General features: G+C 46.8%; 1 protein-coding gene across 5 annotated transcripts in view; it reads left to right on the forward strand.

The window, feature by feature from the left end:
• FGGY (FGGY carbohydrate kinase domain containing) overlaps positions 1 to 24,105 on the forward strand; it is a 158,737-nt gene that overhangs the window by 53,837 nt on the left and 80,795 nt on the right. For all 5 annotated transcript variants that reach the window (XM_075181756.1, XM_075181757.1, XM_075181758.1 and 2 more), the window contains one exon: positions 22,997 to 23,125. In XM_075181756.1, coding sequence (XP_075037857.1) covers positions 22,997 to 23,125 — 129 coding nt within the window. The remainder of the gene's footprint in view (positions 1 to 22,996; positions 23,126 to 24,105) is intronic.

Raw genomic sequence — 24,105 nt, forward strand, 5'->3', positions numbered from 1 at the left:
TAAGATCACTGCCTCCCACAAGATCATCTCCTGCTGCTCTGACCATTCTAGTTATGCATTAATATTGCGCTCAGCTTACACTTGCACACCCCTCCCCCATTCCCCCCCTTCAGATGTAAAGGGACGAAAGTAATGGGTGCACGTCCCAGCTGTAAGTGAGGCCCTTTATTCACATTTCCTGTTGATCAATCAGTGTTATTTATATATTCATACTATGAACATTATCATGGACGTCTCCCCCCCCCCCCTCCAGAGTTAAACCCCGGCCTCTGTTTAGTATAGATACAACCACTATTATTACATGACGGATAGGACTACTTTCCAGTAATAAGCTGCGTGTTTGTAGATTACCCCCAAAAACCTACACACATAGAAGGCAGCAATTTTATGTGCTAAACTGATATTTAACCTATCAGTTCACAGAGAACTAGAGACATAAAAATCCAGCGTACAATACGGAGCCCAGACCCCTGGCTGTCAGTGTACAATACGGAGACCAGACCCCTGGCGGTCAGTGTACAATACAGAGCCCAGACCCCTGGCGGTCAGTGTACAATACAGAGCCCAGACCCCTGGCGGTCAGTGTACAATACAGAGCCCAGACCCCTGGCGGTCAGTGTACAATACAGAGCCCAGACCCCTGGCGGTCAGTGTACAATACAGAGCCCAGACCCCTGGCGGTCAGTGTACAATACAGAGCCCCAACCCCTGGCTGTCAGTGTACAATACAGAGCCCAGACCCCTGGCTGTCAGTGTACAATACAGAGCCCAGACCCCTGGCGGTCAGTGTACAATACAGAGCCCCAACCCCTGGCTGTCAGTGTACAATACAGAGCCCAGACCCCTGGCTGTCAGTGTACAATACAGAGCCCAGACCCCTGGCGGTCAGTGTACAATACAGAGCCCCAACCCCTGGCGGTCAGTGTACAATACAGAGCCCCAACCCCTGGCGGTCAGTGTACAATACAGAGCCCAGACCCCTGGCGGTCAGTGTACAATACAGAGCCCAGACCCCTGGCGGTCAGTGTACAATACAGAGCCCAGACCCCTGGCGGTCAGTGTACAATACAGAGCCCAGACCCCTGGCGGTCAGTGTACAGTGCTGAGCCCTGAACCCTGGTGGTCAGTGTACAATACAGAGCCCAGACCCCTGGCGGTCAGTGTACAATACAGAGCCCAGACCCCTGGCGGTCAGTGTACAATACAGAGCCCCAACCCCTGGCGGTCAGTGTACAATACAGAGCCCCAACCCCTGGCGGTCAGTGTACAATACAGAGCCCAGACCCCTGGCGGTCAGTGTACAATACAGAGCCCAGACCCCTGGCGGTCAGTGTACAATACAGAGCCCAGACCCCTGGCGGTCAGTGTACAATACAAAGCCCAGACCCCTGGCGGTCAGTGTACAATACAGAGCCCCGACCCCTGGCGGTCAGTGTACAATACAGAGCCCAGACCCCTGGCTGTCAGTGTACAATACAGAGCCCAGACCCCTGGCGGTCAGTGTACAATACAGAGCCCAGACCCCTGGCGGTCAGTGTACAATACAGAGCCCCAACCCCTGGCTGTCAGTGTACAATACAGAGCCCCGACCCCTGGCGGTCAGTGTACAATACAGAGCCCAGACCCCTGGCGGTCAGTGTACAATACAGAGCCCCAACCCCTGGCGGTCAGTGTACAATACAGAGCCCAGACCCCTGGCGGTCAGTGTACAATACAGAGCCCCAACCCCTGGCAGTCAGTGTACAATACAGAGCCCAGACCCCTGGCGGTCAGTGTACAATACGGAGCCCAGACCCCTGGCGGTCAGTGTACAATACAGAGCCCAGACCCCTGGCGGTCAGTGTACAATACAGAGCCCAGACCCCTGGCGGTCAGTGTACAATACAGAGCCCCGACCCCTGGCGGTCAGTGTACAATACAGAGCCCAGACCCCTGGCGGTCAGTGTACAATACAGAGCCCAGACCCCTGGCGGTCAGTGTACAATACAGAGCCCAGACCCCTGGCGGTCAGTGTACAATACAGAGCCCCAACCCCTGGCGGTCAGTGTACAATACAGAGCCCCAACCCCTGGCGGTCAGTGTACAATACAGAGCCCAGACCCCTGGCTGTCAGTGTACAATACGGAGCCCCGACCCCTGGCGGTCAGTGTACAATACGGAGTCCAGACCCCTGGCTGTCAGTGTACAATACAGAGCCCAGACCCCTGGCGGTCAGTGTACAATACAGAGCCCAGACCCCTGGCTGTCAGTGTACAATACAGAGCCCCAACCCCTGGCGGTCAGTGTACAATACAGAGCCCAGACCCCTGGCGGTCAGTGTACAATACAGAGCCCCAACCCCTGGCTGTCAGTGTACAATACAGAGCCCAGACCCCTGGCGGTCAGTGTACAATACAGAGCCCCGACCCCTGGCGGTCAGTGTACAATACAGAGCCCCGACCCCTGGCGGTCAGTGTACAATACAGAGCCCAGACCCCTGGCTGTCAGTGTACAATACAGAGCCCCGACCCCTGGCGGTCAGTGTACAATACAGAGCCCCGACCCCTGGCGGTCAGTGTACAATACAGAGCCCAGACACCTGGCGGTCAGTGTACAATACAGAGCCCCGACCCCTGGCGGTCAGTGTACAATACAGAGCCCCGACCCCTGGCGGTCAGTGTACAATACAGAGCCCCGACCCCTGGCGGTCAGTGTACAATACAGAGCCCCGACCCCTGGCGGTCAGTGTACAATACAGAGCCCAGACCCCTGGCTGTCAGTGTACAATACAGAGCCCAGACCCCTGGCGGTCAGTGTACAATACAGAGCCCCGACCCCTGGCGGTCAGTGTACAATACAGAGCCCTGACCCCTGGCGGTCAGTGTACAATACAGAGCCCAGACACCTGGCGGTCAGTGTACAATACAGAGCCCCGACCCCTGGCGGTCAGTGTACAATACAGAGCCCCGACCCCTGGCGGTCAGTGTACAATACAGAGCCCCGACCCCTGGCGGTCAGTGTACAATACAGAGCCCAGACACCTGGCGGTCAGTGTACAATACAGAGCCCCGACCCCTGGCGGTCAGTGTACAATACAGAGCCCCGACCCCTGGCGGTCAGTGTACAATACAGAGCCCAGACCCCTGGCGGTCAGTGTACAATACAGAGCCCAGACACCTGGCGGTCAGTGTACAATACAGAGCCCAGACCCCTGGTGGTCAGTGTACAATACAGAGCCCAGACCCCTGGCGGTCAGTGTACAATACAGAGCCCAGACCCCTGGCGGTCAGTGTACAATACAGAGCCCAGACCCCTGGCGGTCAGTGTACAATACAGAGCCCAGACCCCTGGCGGTCAGTGTACAATACAGAGCCCCGACCCCTGGCGGTCAGTGTACAATACAGAGCCCAGACCCCTGGCGGTCAGTGTACAATACAGAGCCCAGACCCCTGGCGGTCAGTGTACAATACGGAGCCCCGACCCCTGGCGGTCAGTGTACAATACGGAGCCCAGACCCCTGGCGGTCAGTGTACAATACGGAGCCCAGACCCCTGGCGGTCAGTGTACAATACGGAGCCCCGACCCCTGGCGGTCAGTGTACAATACGGAGCCCCGACCCCTGGCGGTCAGTGTACAATACAGAGCCCAGACCCCTGGCGGTCAGTGTACAATACGGAGCCCCGACCCCTGGCGGTCAGTGTACAATACGGAGCCCCAACCCCTGGTGGTCAGTGTACAATACAGAGCCCAGACCCCTGGTGGTCAGTGTACAATACAGAGCCCAGACACCTGGCGGTCAGTGTACAATACAGAGCCCAGACCCCTGGCGGTCAGTGTACAATACAGAGCCCAGACCCCTGGCGGTCAGTGTACAATACAGAGCCCAGACCCCTGGCGGTCAGTGTACAATACAGAGCCCCGACCCCTGGCGGTCAGTGTACAATACAGAGCCCAGACCCCTGGCGGTCAGTGTACAATACAGAGCCCCAACCCCTGGCTGTCAGTGTACAATACAGAGCCCCGACCCCTGGCGGTCAGTGTACAATACAGAGCCCAGACCCCTGGCGGTCAGTGTACAATACAGAGCCCCAACCCCTGGCAGTCAGTGTACAATACAGAGCCCAGACCCCTGGCGGTCAGTGTACAATACAGAGCCCAGACCCCTGGCGGTCAGTGTACAATACAGAGCCCCAACCCCTGGCGGTCAGTGTACAATACAGAGCCCCAACCCCTGGCGGTCAGTGTACAATACAGAGCCCAGACCCCTGGCTGTCAGTGTACAATACAGAGCCCCGACCCCTGGCGGTCAGTGTACAATACGGAGTCCAGACCCCTGGCTGTCAGTGTACAATACAGAGCCCAGACCCCTGGCGGTCAGTGTACAATACAGAGCCCAGACCCCTGGCTGTCAGTGTACAATACAGAGCCCCAACCCCTGGCGGTCAGTGTACAATACAGAGCCCAGACCCCTGGCGGTCAGTGTACAATACAGAGCCCCGACCCCTGGCTGTCAGTGTACAATACAGAGCCCAGACCCCTGGCGGTCAGTGTACAATACAGAGCCCCGACCCCTGGCGGTCAGTGTACAATACAGAGCCCCGACCCCTGGCGGTCAGTGTACAATACAGAGCCCAGACCCCTGGCTGTCAGTGTACAATACAGAGCCCCGACCCCTGGCGGTCAGTGTACAATACAGAGCCCCGACCCCTGGCGGTCAGTGTACAATACAGAGCCCAGACACCTGGCGGTCAGTGTACAATACAGAGCCCCGACCCCTGGCGGTCAGTGTACAATACAGAGCCCCGACCCCTGGCGGTCAGTGTACAATACAGAGCCCCGACCCCTGGCGGTCAGTGTACAATACAGAGCCCAGACCCCTGGCTGTCAGTGTACAATACAGAGCCCAGACCCCTGGCGGTCAGTGTACAATACAGAGCCCCGACCCCTGGCGGTCAGTGTACAATACAGAGCCCTGACCCCTGGCGGTCAGTGTACAATACAGAGCCCAGACACCTGGCGGTCAGTGTACAATACAGAGCCCCGACCCCTGGCGGTCAGTGTACAATACAGAGCCCCGACCCCTGGCGGTCAGTGTACAATACAGAGCCCCGACCCCTGGCGGTCAGTGTACAATACAGAGCCCAGACCCCTGGCTGTCAGTGTACAATACAGAGCCCAGACCCCTGGCGGTCAGTGTACAATACAGAGCCCCGACCCCTGGCGGTCAGTGTACAATACAGAGCCCTGACCCCTGGCGGTCAGTGTACAATACAGAGCCCAGACACCTGGCGGTCAGTGTACAATACAGAGCCCCGACCCCTGGCGGTCAGTGTACAATACAGAGCCCCGACCCCTGGCGGTCAGTGTACAATACAGAGCCCAGACACCTGGCGGTCAGTGTACAATACAGAGCCCCGACCCCTGGCGGTCAGTGTACAATACAGAGCCCCGACCCCTGGCGGTCAGTGTACAATACAGAGCCCAGACCCCTGGCGGTCAGTGTACAATACAGAGCCCAGACCCCTGGCGGTCAGTGTACAATACAGAGCCCAGACCCCTGGCGGTCAGTGTACAATACAGAGCCCAGACCCCTGGCGGTCAGTGTACAATACAGAGCCCAGACCCCTGGCGGTCAGTGTACAATACAGAGCCCAGACCCCTGGCGGTCAGTGTACAATACAGAGCCCAGACCCCTGGCGGTCAGTGTACAATACAGAGCCCAGACCCCTGGCGGTCAGTGTACAATACAGAGCCCAGACCCCTGGCGGTCAGTGTACAATACAGAGCCCCGACCCCTGGCGGTCAGTGTACAATACAGAGCCCAGACCCCTGGCGGTCAGTGTACAATACAGAGCCCAGACCCCTGGCGGTCAGTGTACAATACAGAGCCCCGACCCCTGGCGGTCAGTGTACAATACAGAGCCCAGACCCCTGGCGGTCAGTGTACAATACGGAGCCCAGACCCCTGGCGGTCAGTGTACAATACGGAGCCCCGACCCCTGGCGGTCAGTGTACAATACGGAGCCCCAACCCCTGGCGGTCAGTGTACAATACAGAGCCCAGACCCCTGGCGGTCAGTGTACAATACGGAGCCCCGACCCCTGGCGGTCAGTGTACAATACGGAGCCCCAACCCCTGGTGGTCAGTGTACAATACAGAGCCCAGACCCCTGGCGGTCAGTGTACAATACAGAGCCCAGACCCCTGGCGGTCAGTGTACAATACAGAGCCCAGACCCCTGGCGGTCAGTGTACAATACAGAGCCCCGACCCCTGGCGGTCAGTGTACAATACAGAGCCCAGACCCCTGGCGGTCAGTGTACAATACAGAGCCCAGACCCCTGGCGGTCAGTGTACAATACAGAGCCCCGACCCCTGGCGGTCAGTGTACAATACAGAGCCCAGACCCCTGGCGGTCAGTGTACAATACGGAGCCCAGACCCCTGGCGGTCAGTGTACAATACGGAGCCCCGACCCCTGGCGGTCAGTGTACAATACAGAGCCCAGACCCCTGGTGGTCAGTGTACAATACAGAGCCCAGACCCCTGGTGGTCAGTGTACAATACAGAGCCCAGACACCTGGCTGTCAGTGTACAATACGGAGCCCAGACCCCTGGCGGTCAGTGTACAATACGGAGCCCCGACCCCTGGCGGTCAGTGTACAATACAGAGCCCCGACCCCTGGCGGTCAGTGTACAATACAGAGCCCAGACCCCTGGTGGTCAGTGTACAATACAGAGCCCAGACCCCTGGTGGTCAGTGTACAATACAGAGTCCAGACCCCTGGTAATATTACTTCAGTATAACAGAGCAACATCTGACAAAAATGTCTAAAAACACTGAAGCAGCAAACTGTGTGAAAACCAATACTTGTGTCATTCTCAAAACTTTTGGCCATGACTGTACAATACTGAGCGCCATTGTCTTAGTTGGGCCAATCTAATCACAGCAGTCAGTAGTCACTATCTCACTTGCTTCTAAAGTGTAAGTGAAATCTTTCTCTTAGGAGAGCCAATGAACTATATACACCCCAACCAGAGAGCTGCGCGATTCAAAGCTCTGTATAATTTTAAGGTAATATTTTACCTGCAACAGCTAAATGCCACAGCTTGGCCGGAAATGTCTCCATTTATGTGAGCTGTCAACCAGGCCGAAATTGACCTATATTCTTTAACATTGCAGACACTACACACCCACTTTTCCATTACTACTTCTCCTCCTCGGCTTATCAATGTATCATTTTTAAAATGTTAATCCCCAGTGCCTTTTAAACTGTCCGGACTGATATTGTAATATTCCCTTTGGCTATTTGTGGTCAGACTCTTCATACAAAGCTCTGCTGTATGTGTGACCGATCCGCCCCATTCTCTCGTCTCTCCCTGAAAAACACATATTAAACAATCTCCTCTATGCAGCAATATATTCTGCAGGGCGTTAAGGCGCTGCCCGTGGATTTGTTTGTTTTCAATCCAAAAACTTCATTGCAGCAGATGGAACCCTAAATATTCCAGTGTTTGGGCCGGTTCCCAATGATGATATTATACAAATCCGTACTTAAACTAATTCTTTACACTGACTTCCAACATGATGTCATTGGAAGCTGTTACAACTCCACTTGTCGCTATTGAGTCTAATATTAAAAGGAACAGAAAGTATATACTCTCTACATTAACACCTCCGCACAGCCTACAGGTACAATTTGCTTTAACAATCTTCATACATTTCAAATATGATTCACTGTTTATGACCTTTTTTTTATTCAGTGTTTTCTTTGGCTGTTTATTTTAACTGATTTGGAAGAACGTGTTAGTTTACAAGAGGTTTTCCTCTCTGATGAAGCCTAACTTCTTTTCAGGCACTACGGGCTGGGTTCCACTTATTTGGGAGCCTTAATTAAAAATGAATATTCTGCCATCTGGAGGTGAATAGATCTGTTTGTTTTATACATTCGTTTAAGTGATGTTTTCAATGGGGATAGTTTGCAACCTGAAACATAAAAGGTGTAATGTAAAGCGACTCGTCATGTCAGTCGATATTACTTATTACAGGGACACTCCGCTTAACGACAAAAAGAAAATAGTTATGGGCGGAGATGGAGTTAATATAAAACAATTAAAGCATAATCGCACCATTCTCCAGTGTGTCCCCTAATGGTAACGGTCCTGCGCCATACTTAATGCTCGGCCTACTTCAAACAGGGCGAGAGGGTGTCCCAGCACTCCTTAGATCTTGTTAAAAACTTTAATGTATGACTATCGTAGACATAGAAACTAAATATATTAACATTTACTATGGATATTTAGGAGGATTTTTGGGCCCTGGTACAGAAACTTCTTGGGGCCCTTTCATATCCGCCGAAAAGTTGTGGACACACCAGTTTATTGGCTTCTCCCACTAGACTGCATGGCTGCCCGCTGCTTCCTCCTCCAAGTGGCGTAGATCCGAGATTTGGTTTTCCATGTCTACCCCATATTCCCAAAGTATCCCTGGCCTAAAATAACATGTTACATTGTGTCAGCACATAGCGGCATATTCAATCAAGCACGAAGTGCCTCCAGAACAGACTCAAAGGCATTCCGTGGATTTACCCTCACAACCCTGTGGGGATGCAAAGGGAAATCTGTGATGTTGCGGCACTGTATTACGGAAAAAAAATGCACAGCTGCGCGTAGCCCTGATGTTCGGGCCTAATTGAATATGCCCCATAATGTTACATTGTCCTTTTATAGGTAAGAATATAATAGTTATTCAGTAAATCATGGGAAAGCCTGGATGTGGGAACATCTAAGCAGGCGGCAGCTGGACATATATTTCAGTTTAATGCTGGAATATCCAAAAATAAAGAGTATTAAAAGGCTGCTGTAATTCTTATTATTGTTAAAAAGCAGTTGCAATGAGACAGTAACATTTTTAAATAGCAAAATCATTTTTGTGGACCATATCCGTACTTGCCTACATTTTATACATCCCGAAGATCATCATCATCATCACAATTTATTTATATAGCGCCACTAATTCCGCAGCGCTGTACAGAGAACTCACTTGCATCAGTCCCTGCCCCATTGGAGCTTACAGTCTAAATTCCCTAACATACACACTCACAGACAGACAGACTGGGGTCAATTTGCAGACAATTAACCTACCAGTATGTTTTTGGAGTATGGGAGGAAACCCACGCAAACACGGGGAGAACATACAAACTCCTCACAGATAAGGCCATGGTCGGGAGTTGAACTCATGACCCCAGTGCTGTGAGGCAGAAGTGCTAACCACTGAGCCACCGTGCTGCCCAGATGGGAGTTCCCTGCCCACTTCGCAAGAAGATGGCGCAGGATTTGTAAGGGCGGCTTACTCTCCCGGGAGCCCAGAGAATGCCCCAAAATTCAGGAGTCTCCCAGACATTCCGGGAGAGTATGGTTATATCAAGATCCTCTATGTCATTCTACAAGTGATGCATCAAGTTAAACACATTGCCCTAAGGACTTATCCAGATTTGTATTTCCAGTTTGCTTTGTTTTCTGTCCAGACTCCACAAAGTGGAGGACAAAACTTAAAAATCATATCACTGATCCCTATGCTAATTAGCATCATTCAACCACGTGGGCAAATGTGGCACGATAAAGGCTGACGTTAGTGAGCAGGTTACGCTTGGCTGAGGATAAAGTACATGTTGGGCCTGATTCATTAACGATAACACTGAACGTAATGTGCGTTTTAAGAAAAGGAGCGGATGTAACAGACAACACACTGCGGGATACATCCAGTACATATGTGGAATATAAAGTCACAAAAGAAAGCACAGGAAAAAAATATTATTCAATTAATGTCACCTGTTAATAATAATAATATTGTCATTAAGGACAAAACATTAAAAAATAAAGTTGCTTTTTTATAACATACATTTATTAGGATGTTATTAATATCTACAGTGAATACAATACATTGTTACAGTTGCGCCTGATTACAAACACATGTTCTAGCTGTATACACAGCCGTCATCACTAGTAATCGGCATTTACTGGTGTAAGTGTTACGGGTGAAAATCACGTACCTTTGAGATGCCGAAACTTGAATCGGACGCTGCTGCGTGCGCTCGAGCTTGGCACGCCCTTACTGTACACTAACTACAGGCATATGCCCAGTCCCCTCCCCTTTCCACGTCTGAAATGGTAGGATATAGTAAGCGCACTTTGCACTCCAAGATGAATTGGAAGCTGCTTCGTTCTGTGGCGTATGGTCCGGTTCTTGTAATTGTTCGCATTACACGCAATGTATCACCATTTACGCTCCTTAATGCATCAGGCCCTTTAACTCCAGGCTCCAAAGGAACAGTGCCCCCAAGTGGTCACTTTATTCTAAACCTACTATGTGACAAGCGTGGCGTGAAGAGCTGTGATTGGACAGAGCCATGGTTGCTCTGTCCAATCAAGAAGCGACACAGCGACGGTTGTGTCCCAAATCACAGTTGACAATTAAATGGTGTCTGGGGTATCATTGAGGTGCCGTTTCCCTTTAAAAGGAATACTGGGAGAGAAATAGAGGGATGGACAAAAGTGAAATTTTATTTATGCCCAATTTTTTGTTCCACATGAAAAATGTGTGCAACATCGCCAGGCTGTGGTATTACATTAATTTAAAACTTTTATTGCTGTTTGTACAATGGACCTCTGTCTATTGGCAGACAGGTTACTGGGAACAGAACGCTCCCCCTTTTGTCTTTTTTGGCAACATTTTTTTTTCACAGCCTCCCTGCCAACTATAATTATATTACCCATATAGCATCCAAGTTCTGCATTGACAGATAAAGTGCTCTTTCTTAAGCATGTTGTGGAGTTGATTTAGACCCCTACTGCGCCATTTTTTTAAAAAAATATTAGCAAGTTTTAATATCCCACACCTCACTTACATAAAGTAACCAAGACTTGCATTGTTGTCTGTGTTAATGTCTAGTAAATATCTGGTTACTGTGGAAACCACAGGAGAGGTTGAAGATCACGGACACCAAAAAAGTACAGTACGCAGGATGCGCCACATTCACGATTAGACTTCAAGAGATAAAAGAAAATATTTCAGACAGTGCTTTGCCTGGTAAACTGCATCCCCCCTATACGGCTCATTGGAGTTTGATCAAGTTGGAGCTAGTTATTATGAGGTCAGACGGATGAGTCACTTACTTTAAACTCAGTCTGAACTCTGTTACGGTAACGTTCGAAGCATGAGAGAAACTAGTGCACAGGACAAAGGCAGTTTCTCTAAAAAATCATGCCTTTATTTTTACACGCTTGGGCCTTTATTCACGAGTAGACGCATCGCTTGGTGAATCAAGATGGCGGAAACTATGGTACTAGAAACAATAGCTCCTGATGGGAGGGGCATGGTGGATCCTTGTCGAATGCGCGGTAGACAACAATCTGGTTGTGCGCCCAAATGCACAATGAGTTCATTCAATGAACTTCAAAGTTGGGGACTGCACATTTAGTGCTATGTTTCTGGTTTAGCGGCTGTCTGCGGAGACTTTTAGCCCAGCGAAGATACTTGATTTGTACACGTCACCTGTTGGCGATCAAGCGTTGGTGATCAAGCATTGGTCCATTGGTTTCACTCGGACACCTTTTCGCCATTAAGGAGCACTTCATATGATCAAGCGCAATTATATACTTGGAAAAAAAAACAGTGTAATTTAAAGATTAAAATAAAACATTCTGACACATGAAATCTCATCATCATCATCATCACCATTTATTTATATAGCGCCACTGATTCCGCAGCGCTGTACAGAGAACTCACTCACATCAGCCCCTGCCCCATTGGAGCTTACAGTCTAAATTCCCACACATACACACACATACACACACACACACACACACACACACACACACACAGTGAGAGAGAGACTAGGGTCAATTTTTGATAGCAGCCAATTAACCTACTAGTCTGTTTTGGTTCCAATCGTCACACTCTGCCATGCTGATTTAACTCCCCCTTGCTTCCGTTCCTTCACTTACCTTTTCTATCGGCTTCTTTCTTCTCTTCTCTTCTTGTCTTCTGACTTCTTGCTTGCAGACTCCTCTGTGCGCCGCTCGGGTGACGTCACGCCCACCATTCATTGCGGACGGAGCAGGCAGGAGGAGTGCCGATGCCGCGAACAGGTGAGTATTTTTTTTATATTTTTTTTCAAACTACTCTGCTCCCCCCACAAACGAAGAGGGTGGACTCGGTCCGAAGCCACCGGTTCGCCGAACTGACCTTAAAATTAGGTATCCGTTCTGGCGAACCAGTGCGCACTGGCTGAATCCCACCACTGTGTGCGGCCCTTTTGAAGAATTACGCCCATGTGGCCCCTGAGCTGTTTCAGGTTGCCCATGACTGCACCAGACCATACAAAGGGTCCTCGATTGGCAGGCTGATGGTTGACTCTTATCATCAGTAACTGACGTAGTTAAATGACAAGACTACCGAGACCTTTCCACTTTGTTACCGCAGACTGAACTGGCCAGAAGGACGTTGACCTACGATAATGAAAGTATAAAGTTGCCTTAATTGAACTGCACAGTGACAAGTTATTGCCAGAGGTGTCAACAGCTCCCTACACTATGTGGAAGCCGACTCCATAAAAACTGTTAAGATGTCAAAGTGTCAACGACACCTGTCCGCCCCCCAGCAGCTGGGAATCCGCAAGTTCAAGGGCTTCCGTCTGACAGTCTGCGACCTCCCACCGCGAAGCCCACTCAGATCAGGACCCGACCACAGACAGCTGCTATGTAGAATGTGTCTGCTATTTAAACGTGTCTGTGAAAACATAAACACCCTCCTATACATTATGCTACATGGGTCGGCTGTCCCAGAGAGACTCTCTCCTCCACCCGCAGCCACACCAGACAATCAGTAGTCTGCAGACACTTTTAGTAGTTTGCACAAAGCGTCTTGACCTCAATGTCCTTTTCGTCAACTTCTCTTCCCTCCCAGATTACTTTATCTAAGTAAAAAGCAGCAAGGGGCATTTAGGAAGCCACAAGAAGATGCAACCTTGCAGTATGTCATTTTAGGTGTAAATTCGCCTATTTGACCTCCATGTCCACTTCCTACTTTTGGGAAGTGCCTTTGTCCAAACGTTTTGTGTGACCATTGGCGGGATTGGAGGCCGTGATGCAAATGCGCATACCAACAAAATTAAATGTATAATTCCAAAATCCTATTATCACATTTAGGTCATACTTTTAATTTCCCCATTTACATTTTTCTCCTTAAATTCTGCTCATTGGAGTTTATTTCTGTCTTTAATTACACATGAGAGTGAGGCACATTTGTACATTTTCATTTTTTACCGTGGTATTCGTGTATATAAATATAATTTTTCCTATATATTCTGCGCCTTTTTGCCCTGGGGAACCTGTAGAAAGAGGACGACACCCAGTCCCCACCGGCTCAGAAGAAGTTCACAAATTCATTTTTTTTATGGGCCATAAATCCTCTGCGATTGATCGGAGAACTGGGAGCTCCCGCCGTAAATAAGTCGTCTTCACCCCTTGAGGGCTCTTTAAATATCTCATCTCACAACATCATCACATTTATTTATATAGCACCACTGATTCCGCAGCGCTGTACAGAGAACTCACTCACATCAGTCACTGCCCCATTGGAGCTTACAGTCTAAATTCCCTAACATACACACACAGAGAGAGAGAGAGACTAGGGTCAATTTTGATAGCAGCCAATTAGCCTACTAGTATGTTTTTAGAGTGTGGGAGGAAACCGGAGCACCCGGAGGAAACCCACGCAAACACGGGGAGAATATACAAACTCCACACAGATAAGGCCATGGTCGGGAATTGAACTCATGACCCCAGTGCCGCGAGGCAGAAGTGCTAACCACTAAGCCACCGTGCTGCAATATATATATTTGGTTACGATACAATGTGCATTGCTGTGCCCAGTCCACATGCCTCAAGAAAAGCCCCAATTCACCCAGATCCCACATCAGATGAAGCAATATTTAGCCCCCTCCCCTCCATAGGTGCCTCCATCCCGTTACCAATAGAATTGGGAGCCATTGCGAAAAAGACAATACATTGCATTTGCTCCATGGATGCAAATATTTGCAGCTCTGGAAATGACCTTTAGCAGTATTTATGATGTTGTAGCATAGGGTGGAACCACCCTGACTACTCGTCCCTTCATTTAGAAATGTTATACTCCTTTGATCCCCAGATGCACCCTCAGCTCCCATAATGCTCTGGGCTCACAGCCTAGAGGTAAAATCTCAAAAGCCCTCTTAAAGGTTGGACAAGCTACAGTAGGAATGGGTGTCTCCTAAATGGTGGGGCTCCGCAAGTCCAGGGAAGAGGAATCAATGATCGAGACGGCGGGACAGATCCACCACCTAAATTGGGACAATCAGGGGGTATGTTTAAATGGTGGAGATTCCACTTGTGTGCTCCTAGTTTAGCCTTTTCACTCCCACATCCTCAGAGCATACCTGTCTACACAACCGCAATGTCTGGGAGGCTCCTGAGAAGGCACTCTCCCGCATCCTGGGCAGAGGTGGGGCCTACTAACGCCATTCATGTCATTGGGCCACGCCCATACAATGCACGGTTCAGTGACTTGTGACGGGGTGGGGCTACGGTGGTGTAATGGTCTCGTTTTTACGTTCATCCAGGTAGACTTTATATTGGAAAACACCTGCAAATGTTAAATCGTAGACATGTCACACATGAAGCAAAGACTTTTGAAACAAAAATGCGGATCCAACAAGTAGGATTTTTAGGAAAAAAAGTGTGTAAACAAATAATAAAAGTAACAGATATGTAACTATTCAAGCCCAGTGGTGGAAGCGGGAGGTATACGGAGGTATGTCATGCTGCCACTGATTCCACTGCCTTCAATGTAACTAGAGATGCTCAGGCTCGGTTCCTCGAGAACTGAACACACCCGAACTTAGGGGATCCGAGTACTGAGTCGAGCTGGCTCGGTACTTTCGCGCTCCCTCGGAATTGAAAACAAGGCAAAACGTCATTGTTACGTCGTCGATCTCGCAAGTTTTGGATTCCTTTTTATGATACAACATAATGGTGCGTGGGAGGGAGGGCAGACCCCCATTTATCTTTTCTGCCACTGCTGTGTGCCAATGTGTCCTAGATGTGCTAGGAACTGCCGTGTGTTTGTGTCATTGCTCTGTCGCTTATCATCCGGCCAGGTGGCTGCAGTATTTGTCCCAAAGTGTATGAAAGTAATATTGTGACCTGTGAGGTGGTCAAAATTAACTGTAAATGACTTGAAATTAGTGTTATTGAGGTTAATAATAATGTAGGAACAAAAAAAGAGCAAAAAAATACAAAACCATAACACACGAGGGCGGTTTTGCCAAAACCAAAAACACGAAGCTAATCCAGATCCAAAACCAAAATCAGTTCACGGGGGTCAGTGGGTATCTCTAATTGTAACACCATCACATTCCAGTCACTTACATACATACCATAAAACATATATATATAACGTCCATTTCCACCACTGTTTATGGCTGTTGTTCTAAAGTGATAATATGTTGATTTCTGAAGGGAAGTTTAAGGTTTGCCAACTTGTGTAACCCTATCACAGACCGAAATCCCGCAATGCATGTGCGCAAAGGTGGAATCGGACCGATCCTTGTGTACACCCACATCAGGTATATAATCAAAGGTGCCACAACATCACGCTGCGCCCCTGCACTTTCTGCTGTCCATAAATGATCCTCACTGTGTCTGTGTAGACCCGAGACATCTTACTACGTTTATTTTAGTTGTGTAATCGGATGAATTTCAATTTAACGCTTTGTCTGTCTCAGCCAACGTTCCATCGGAAACATTGCAAGGTCTGTACATTAAACTATAGGGTGCGATTTCCATAGACCTCCAAATAATTGCACGGTATAACTTGACCAATGTAACAAAGGCTGGTGATTGGCTGGCTGGCTACCAGGAGGTCGGCCATGATAATAATTAGTATGTTTCTGCTCCACGTTAAGTACACATCCTGTGCTTGGTGTTTACATTCTATGCAGCTGAGTCGAGAATAAATTTGCAGAGGCAGCAGAATGCTGATCCGTCTGTGGAACTCCTTCCAGCTGTGCGGTCGCTTTGAGCATCTCGCTCAAATCCTTCTCTTTCTGGAGATTTCAGTTTGTTGACTGTAAATATTCAGAGCTTATCCCGACTTACAGCAGTGGGTTTATTTCTGAACCCCCCCCCCTGGTCCCCCGGTCGCTTGTGCTGGAAGACCCCAAAGGAGAACCGCACCCGCAGGCATAAGGTGTTAGCTCAGCTCCTACCGCAGGAAGACTAGTGAAACAATGTAACTTAGGCCACAAAACTAAACAGTCTCCTCTTCTCACAGTCAGCATTGCCCCCAGGCCTGCGAGGTTACTGTAGCCCTGGGAAATAGATACTCTGTGTTTTAGTGTGGTTAGTAGGGAAGCATATAAAGATTGCACAATATAGGATGAGAAAATGTTCTGAAATGTGATTCCCAAAGTGGAAATGTACATTAAAGGGCCTATTTAAGATGGTGATGACCTAAATATTCTGTTGTTGCAATAAAATTAGATTTCACCCCAATTCATCAATACATTTTCACCCGGGCAGCTGATTGATTGTCAGCTCCCCAGCCATAGGGGCTAGCAGGCCAGTACAGGTTCCCTCTAAGCATGCCAGCGCACACTGCGCACTGGGCTTCCATTTTCAGAGTCGTGGATTTTTTTTTTATAATAATAAAGTTTCAAATACAAAAAAAATATATATTTAAAATAAATGTAACTTTATTTAAAAAAAAAATGAAAAATACTTTATTTTGCTAATAAACCATTTTTTCCTTGCCCTGATCCCTGACTAACACCATCCTGAGTTGGCATTACTAATCGGAGGACAGCAGTGGCACTTGCATCTTTTGCAAGATCTAAAGGTTTTCTCCTAAAAAGTCCCCAAACTATCATTCAACATTATGGGACGTATGTGCAGAAAACTGGAAATAAAGGAGGCAATGATTGTGTTATTCAGATATCTGTGTATTAAAGTGAAAACATCATCATCATCACCATTTATTTATATAGCGCCACTGATTCCGCAGCGCTGTACAGAGAACTCACTCACATCAGTCCCTGCCCCATTGGAGCTTACAGTCTAAATTCCCTAACATACACACACACACACACACACACACACACAGACAGACAGAGAGAGACTAGGATCAATTTTGATAGCAGCCAATTAACCTACCAGTATGTTTTTTTGGAGTGTGGGAGGAAACCGGAGCACCCGGAGGAAACCCACGCAAACACAGGGAGAACATACAAACTCCACACAGATAAGACCATGGTCGGGAATTGAACTCATGACCCCAGCGCTGTGAGGCAGAAGTGCTAACCAAAACATGTTTGCTTCTAGTAGTTCTGCCAAGTTTTTTAGGCACATTCCTTTGTGGGGGGTGGGAGGGGGGTGTTTTTTCCTCTGGATATCTGTGTGTAAGCTAGAATGAAATGGACCGAGCATTAGAACCTTCAAAGCTAACTGCTAGATGCCTGGTATAGCAATAAGCAAAGATGTTGAAATCTGTTGTTGTACCTGCTCAGACTTAGGTCCCCTTTCACTGGACAATACATTATCATATATAAGAATAAAAACAGAAAATAATATAATAACAAACCACACATCACGGAATATTCACACATTAACCATGTTTGTAATCGCACAATTCCTATATTAAAGGGTCACTTCTTACTTTTATATTAGTGACCCCCTTGATTCCCCCATACCTGACCCTGACTTACGGAGGCCCCTCTAGTAAGTTACCCTACTCTGCGCTGTTATCGTTCTATGATTATGTCAGAACCCCACAGCTGAGGGACCGCTATGTGGGTAGAATTATACAGAACAATAGTGGAAACAGCGTTGGTGATCAGGTGATCGGGAGCCGTGTGGGGATAGAGTGAGTGTGTAATAACCGTTGTATCTTATAATACCTCATGCATAGGCAAACTGAGGGGGGTTTCCCAGTTCCTGGAAACCCCCTCCAAGCCTGGTGCACTGTATAATTGAGGTGGCTGGACCCTGCCCCCACTTCACACGACTCGAAAAGAGAGAGCTGCATGCACCTAACAGTAGTGCACGCAGCATTGCCCATGTATATGATGGGGATAGGAAGAGTTGGAGAGCAGCCAAGCACTGTCTAATATTATAGCCACGCCCCCATGCATGCTGTTCACGCCCACTGGTGGCGTGGTGTGGAAACCTCCCTCTACAAATCCTGCGTTTTCCCCTGTCATGGGCGCTGTTGCTGTGGAAGTACTGAGAGTGCACTGTGGTAGAGTGTCTCAGTGCTACATATTTCGTTGGGATTTTTCTTCTTCTGATCTGTAAACAAGTGTCCTCCATACTGATGGTTCCTAATGGGCTGAATATCAGTCTTCGCACCAGATATGACTCTGCACGTTGCTTTTTGCATCAGATATGGCTTTGTATATTAGACTTGGCATTAGCAGGAGCTGGCTGGGCTGGAGGGCAGGAGGGCATCTGCCCCCTGGTCCGACCCCTTAATGGGCTACTTTGGGCTATGTCACTGGGCTACCTGCTTTTTTTTGCTTTAGAATGCCTCCCGAGCTAAAATTTGCCAGCCAGCCCCTGGGCATTAGATATGACTGCACATTACGTTCTGCAGCTGGTGTGGCTCTATACAATAGTCAATATTGCCAACTCTCCAGGAATATCTAGGAGACTCCCGGATTCCAGGTAGGTATCCCGGACTCCCGGGAGAGTATGGCAATCTCCCGCATCTGCCCACTTCCTAGTGAGGTGGGCAGAATTAGATCCAAAATGCCGTGATTCTCAGGGAATCACCACTGTAAAATGACGCGTTTGCTTCATTACGTCGCGGGGCGGGGGCACAATGGTGTGATTTGTATTGCCCCACCCCCGAAACTCCCACCTCCCCAGGCAGCTCCCGGACTCCAACTTGAGAAAGTCGGCAAGTATGCAATAGCCTTGGCACCAGAAGTGGCTCTGCAGATAGATAATTTTCCATAATTCTCCACATGATTGTACATATTTGAGCAATCTGTGTGGACAAAAATTCAGAAATATGCTGCTGGGTCTTAAATAGGCCCAATTGTGCAAAATACAGTCTGCTGCCTATTATTCAGTAGGTTAATAACCCCTTCTGTTTATGTAACAAATAAGGAAGAAGTCTGGTAAAATTCTACTTTTGTGCTTATTTTACTGGTTTTTATAGGACCATCGCTAATGAGCCGTATGAAATACTCTAGAGGTTTAAGAGATTTTAGATCCTGAAGGTTCAGAAATGACCAGGTCACACGCTGTACTTGCACTTTTTTTTACACTGTAACATTTAGATTAATTTAGATTTTTCTCAGTGACCATTGAGATTGTGCTCAACTGTGAGGATGCTCAACAATGGTACACTTCAATACAAACGGAAAACAGTTAATATAGAACATGACACCATGTTAATATCCAGCCTTCTGCACAAACTATGTTCTTTTGTTTAACTCATAACTTTCAGATGTTTTTCTGGCTCATTCATAGGAAAGGGGGCAAAGCGAAAAAAGTTTTTAAATAATTTTAAAATCCTCACTAAAATCATGTAACCATTCTGTACACGTATGTAAATGCTGATACATTCAGAGCTCTGTTCGCTGGTTCCACAACTCAGTCTGCAAATTTCTGGAAAGCCTACTAACGTACTAAACTGCGAATAATTAGTGGTAAGACCGATAGATGACTTGCAAAAACTGAACTGAGGGTTTGAATGATACATTGATAGGATAATATATTCAGATTCTGAAAGGGAAAAAAAAACATGTATTTGTCGACAAGGACAACAAAGGAAAATCCTAAAGAGATCAGAATTTGTTTCGTTTGATTGGCCCTTCTAAAACCTTTGTGCTATTTCATATGGTGCCAAGCATAATCCTGAATGTATAACTCTTATTTTAACAACACTCTTCTAGAACGTACATTGTAAATAATAGCTGGTGTTTCATCAAAGCTCTGTGTAAAATTACTTTCAGATTTTTCTTTCTTTAACGCTGAAATAATTCTATATCCCTAAGAAACTCCAAATTATAACGCTGGAGAAAATATCTGACACATTATAATCATTATCTGCATATAATCGACAGTATATGTTTGATATTTTATTATTAATTCGTACTCCCCTTATTACTTTTCTCTTATAATGTATCCAGTTATTAATCTGAATTAATAACACCGTTTTTGATACAATATGGCCTAGTTGTTTATTAAATCAGTAATCCTATGACACAATCAGATGTGGTTTGTTTTAATCAGAAATCACTGTGATTAGCTATAAGAAGAATCTTGGTAATTACCCTTTTTCTTTGGTTTGATTCTTCAGGCTGCTATTACAGATTTAAAATCTTGCGGGGCTTGCACAGTGTCTTGTGACTACCATGGCAACCACAGTCACAGGGCGCACCATGTAGTGAGTTGAGAGACTTTGGAACACCCCTCTGAGCTCTGCCTGCACTGTAAAATCCCCCTCCTCCTCCCAAATCTGCCTTCACATGACACCCTGAGAGCTGCGAGTCTGTGTATGTGGCTGGCAGCCATACTTGTCTACAAAGAGATTTTGAAAAGGAAATAATGATTTGTAGGAGGTCAGCTAAGAAAAATGGCGCAATGACTCGGACTTATGCTGTTAAGTAAAAAAAGGATTTAAGGGATTGCTGCGTTAATTGCATTATTTGCAATATTCTAAAATAAAATATTGATAATAAGTTGCTTCATTTATTTTTTCAATTTATATTTAACTAAACCATTTTCCTTTTCTCAGATAAAATGACAAATACAATTCTGGGATACGACAGCTGCAGATGATACTGTTTTAAGATGACAAATTCTGCCGTCCCCTGGACTACAGGGGTCTCCCCATAGACAGGTTAAATTACTACATATCCTTATGTCCCTTTTAACCAGCTGAACTGTATATAATACAAACTGTGTGTACATGATTTATGCTAAAACATCTGGTTCCCAACTGCCTGAGACAGTCTGACCCCATCGTTACACTGAAAGTAATTCATCATTTCAGTACATCAAAAAAAATATGCTGAGTGCTAAAATGTCATTTGTTTTTCATTGGGAAGGAAGGATTATTTCGGTGTATTGAAAGTGATGTTTTATCTGCTCTGCTTTTCTCAATATCATCAAGATCTTGTTTTCTCTTGTGTGTGTCTATGTGTCTATGTGTCTATGCCTTAAAGGGGAATTGTAGTCTGAACCGGTTTAAGGAATAAAAGAAGAGCTTTCAATCTTCATCTTAACATGCAAATTCAACTTTAAAACACTCACTTATACAAATATAATATTAGAATATATGTATTTATTTCCATGTATGGTAGTGGAACGTCTTGGTGGTTTAGGGTGCACTTATAATCAGGGGGGTTGGGGGTAACAGGGCATGGCAAAACAGCAAAATTTGGGTGAGGGATCTACAATGCAGCTCTAGGGGTAGATTTATCAAACTTTCTAAAAAGGAAAAGTGGAGGGGTTGCCCATAGCAACCAATCAGATTGTAGCTATTATTTATCTAGTATATTGTACAGAATGATAGCTAGAACCTGATTGGTTGCTATGGGCAACACCTCCACTTTTTTTTCTTTTTTTTTTTAAAGGTTTGATAAATCTACCCTTTCCTGGGTTCCTGCTCTGCTCTCAAAAGATTGGAGCGTCACTGCTTATAATTATAATTTGATTACCTCAGGTTCTCCAGGGCAAAGTGTTCATCTTAAAATGTGCATTATAGGTCTTCGGGCAATATGACCTATGATCAGCATCTTACATTAGTACAAAACAAAAGTGTAAGATAAGGAAAATATTTAAATAAGTGACTTCGGAATCCATTGTTTTATTTCTGTTAATTTTGTTTTTATAACATTATTAAGGCAGCTTTGTTTCATGGTTTTACTGGGTTTCATTAATGGATGAAGACGATACAGACACCTAAAGTGCTCGTTGGGAGAATATCATTTCTCTGCCTATCCGGATAGAATGCGCCGTGCGACAAATGCTCTGAAAATACTGCAGGCGCAGCGACCATAGTACCTGCTCATCTGGCGATCACTAGAGATGAGAACAATTTTCAAACTGTTTTGCAGGTTATCGGATCATTTTGAATTCAGCTGCAAAATTTGACATGTTTTGCTGGCAGATTATTTAGTGTTTCCCCCACATCACACAGCTGAATGAATTGATGGATTGGATCTTCGTTCCAAGCTCTATTCATAGACTATAAATTCAGCGAAATTCCAATTTATAAATATAGCGCAGAATTGCCATGAAACATCGTAACTTGAAGGTTGGCTAGTCTAGACGTTGCGACTGGACTAGTGATGACCAGGTTTCAAATCCAAGGATCAATAATACTGGTGAAATGGCAGCACGGTGGCTCAGTGGTTAGCACTTCTGCTTCACAGCACTGGGGTCATGAGTTAGATTCCAGACCATGGTCTTATCTGTGTGGAGTTTGTATGTTCTCCCTGTGTTTGCGTGGGTTTCCTCCGGGTGCTCCGGTTTCCTCCCACACTCCAAAAACATACTGGTAGGTTAATTGGCTGCTATCAAAATTGACCCTAGTCTCTCTGTCTGTGTCTGTTAGGGATTTAGACTGTAAACTCCAGTGGGGCAGGGACTGATGTGAGTGAGATCTCTGTACAGCGCTGCGGAATCAGTGGTGCTATATAAATAAATGATGATGATGATGGCATGAAAATACTCTCTAAAATGTAAATAAGCCCTAGGTTGCTTTAATACATTTATTTCCTACACAATGCAATCATTTGACCATGTTTATATATAAGCGTTAGGCATCCTGTTGTTTTTTTTTGCAGCTACTAACGATTACTGCTGTTACTTTCGCCTAGAGAGACCTTAACCAACCTGTTGCAGAGAATGTCTGTTTTATTTCTGGTTATCAGTATGAAGTCGAGTTATTTATCTTCCGTCTGCCCAGGAAACCAAGTCGTGTCTCCAGGATCTTCTGTTGGGAATAACCTGACGTCAGAAGCTGCCAGAGATCTCGGCCTTCCACAGGGGATCGCAGTGGCCGCTTCTCTTATTGACGCTCACGCCGGGGGTCTCGGTAAGTTTTTATGTTAGCCAGAAAGAAGAAATGACACTGAGGTTTGGCAAAAGTAATCCTGGTTATTCCTAAACATGTCAAGATGTGATATGAGGTTGCCAGACATAAGGGGGAACTAAGAACAGATTATTCTATGTGCAGCAAAGTGCGTGGTCTCTGCAACGAAACAAAACTATTTCCAACATTATCCCCAGGATCCAACACTGAGGCTCAAGATGTTTAGGAAGATCTTAGGTTCCTAAATCTCAGGATCTCAGCGTTAAACAGCCACGTCTTACCTGTGGTGCAGGTATAAGTGCGTCTGCTACAATGTAGACACTACCAGAGCACATTGCAGACCCCATTTATCCCTAAGGAAGACGCATCCACCATGCTCTTAAAGCACCTGGATCAATGCTCTCTATAATATCATCATCATTTATTTATATAGCGCCACTGATTCCGCAGCGCTGTACAGAGAACTCACTCACATCAGTCCCTGCCCCATTGGGGCTTACAGTCTAAATTCCCTAACACACACACACACACACACACAGACTAGGGTCAATTTGTTAGCAGCCAATTAACCTACCAGTATGTTTTTGGAGTGTGGGAGGAAACCGGAGCACCCGGAGGAAACCCACGCAAACACGGGGAGAACGTAAAAACTCCTCACAGATAAGGCCATGGTCGGTAATTGAACTCATGACCCCAGTGCTGTGAGGCAGAGGTGGTAACCACTGAGCCACCGTGCTGCATATTTGCTACACGCTAGATTTTAGGTTACGCATATTGTAAGAAGTGTATAACTCTGTTCCTGAGATGCACAATGCTCGCAAAAACAGACACCTTAACTGTGCAAATATTAACTTTATGCAGATATTATTTAACAGTGCCCATTACCCCTTAAGGTCTCCTTGTTCCAATAAAAAAAAAAAAAAAAAAGCAAGTATTAAACTATTCTCACCCCTTGAATAGCTCTAACATTAGCCCATGTCCTA

This window comes from Mixophyes fleayi, chromosome 8, assembly GCF_038048845.1.
Source record: "Mixophyes fleayi isolate aMixFle1 chromosome 8, aMixFle1.hap1, whole genome shotgun sequence".
Classification (NCBI taxonomy): domain Eukaryota; kingdom Metazoa; phylum Chordata; class Amphibia; order Anura; family Limnodynastidae; genus Mixophyes; species Mixophyes fleayi.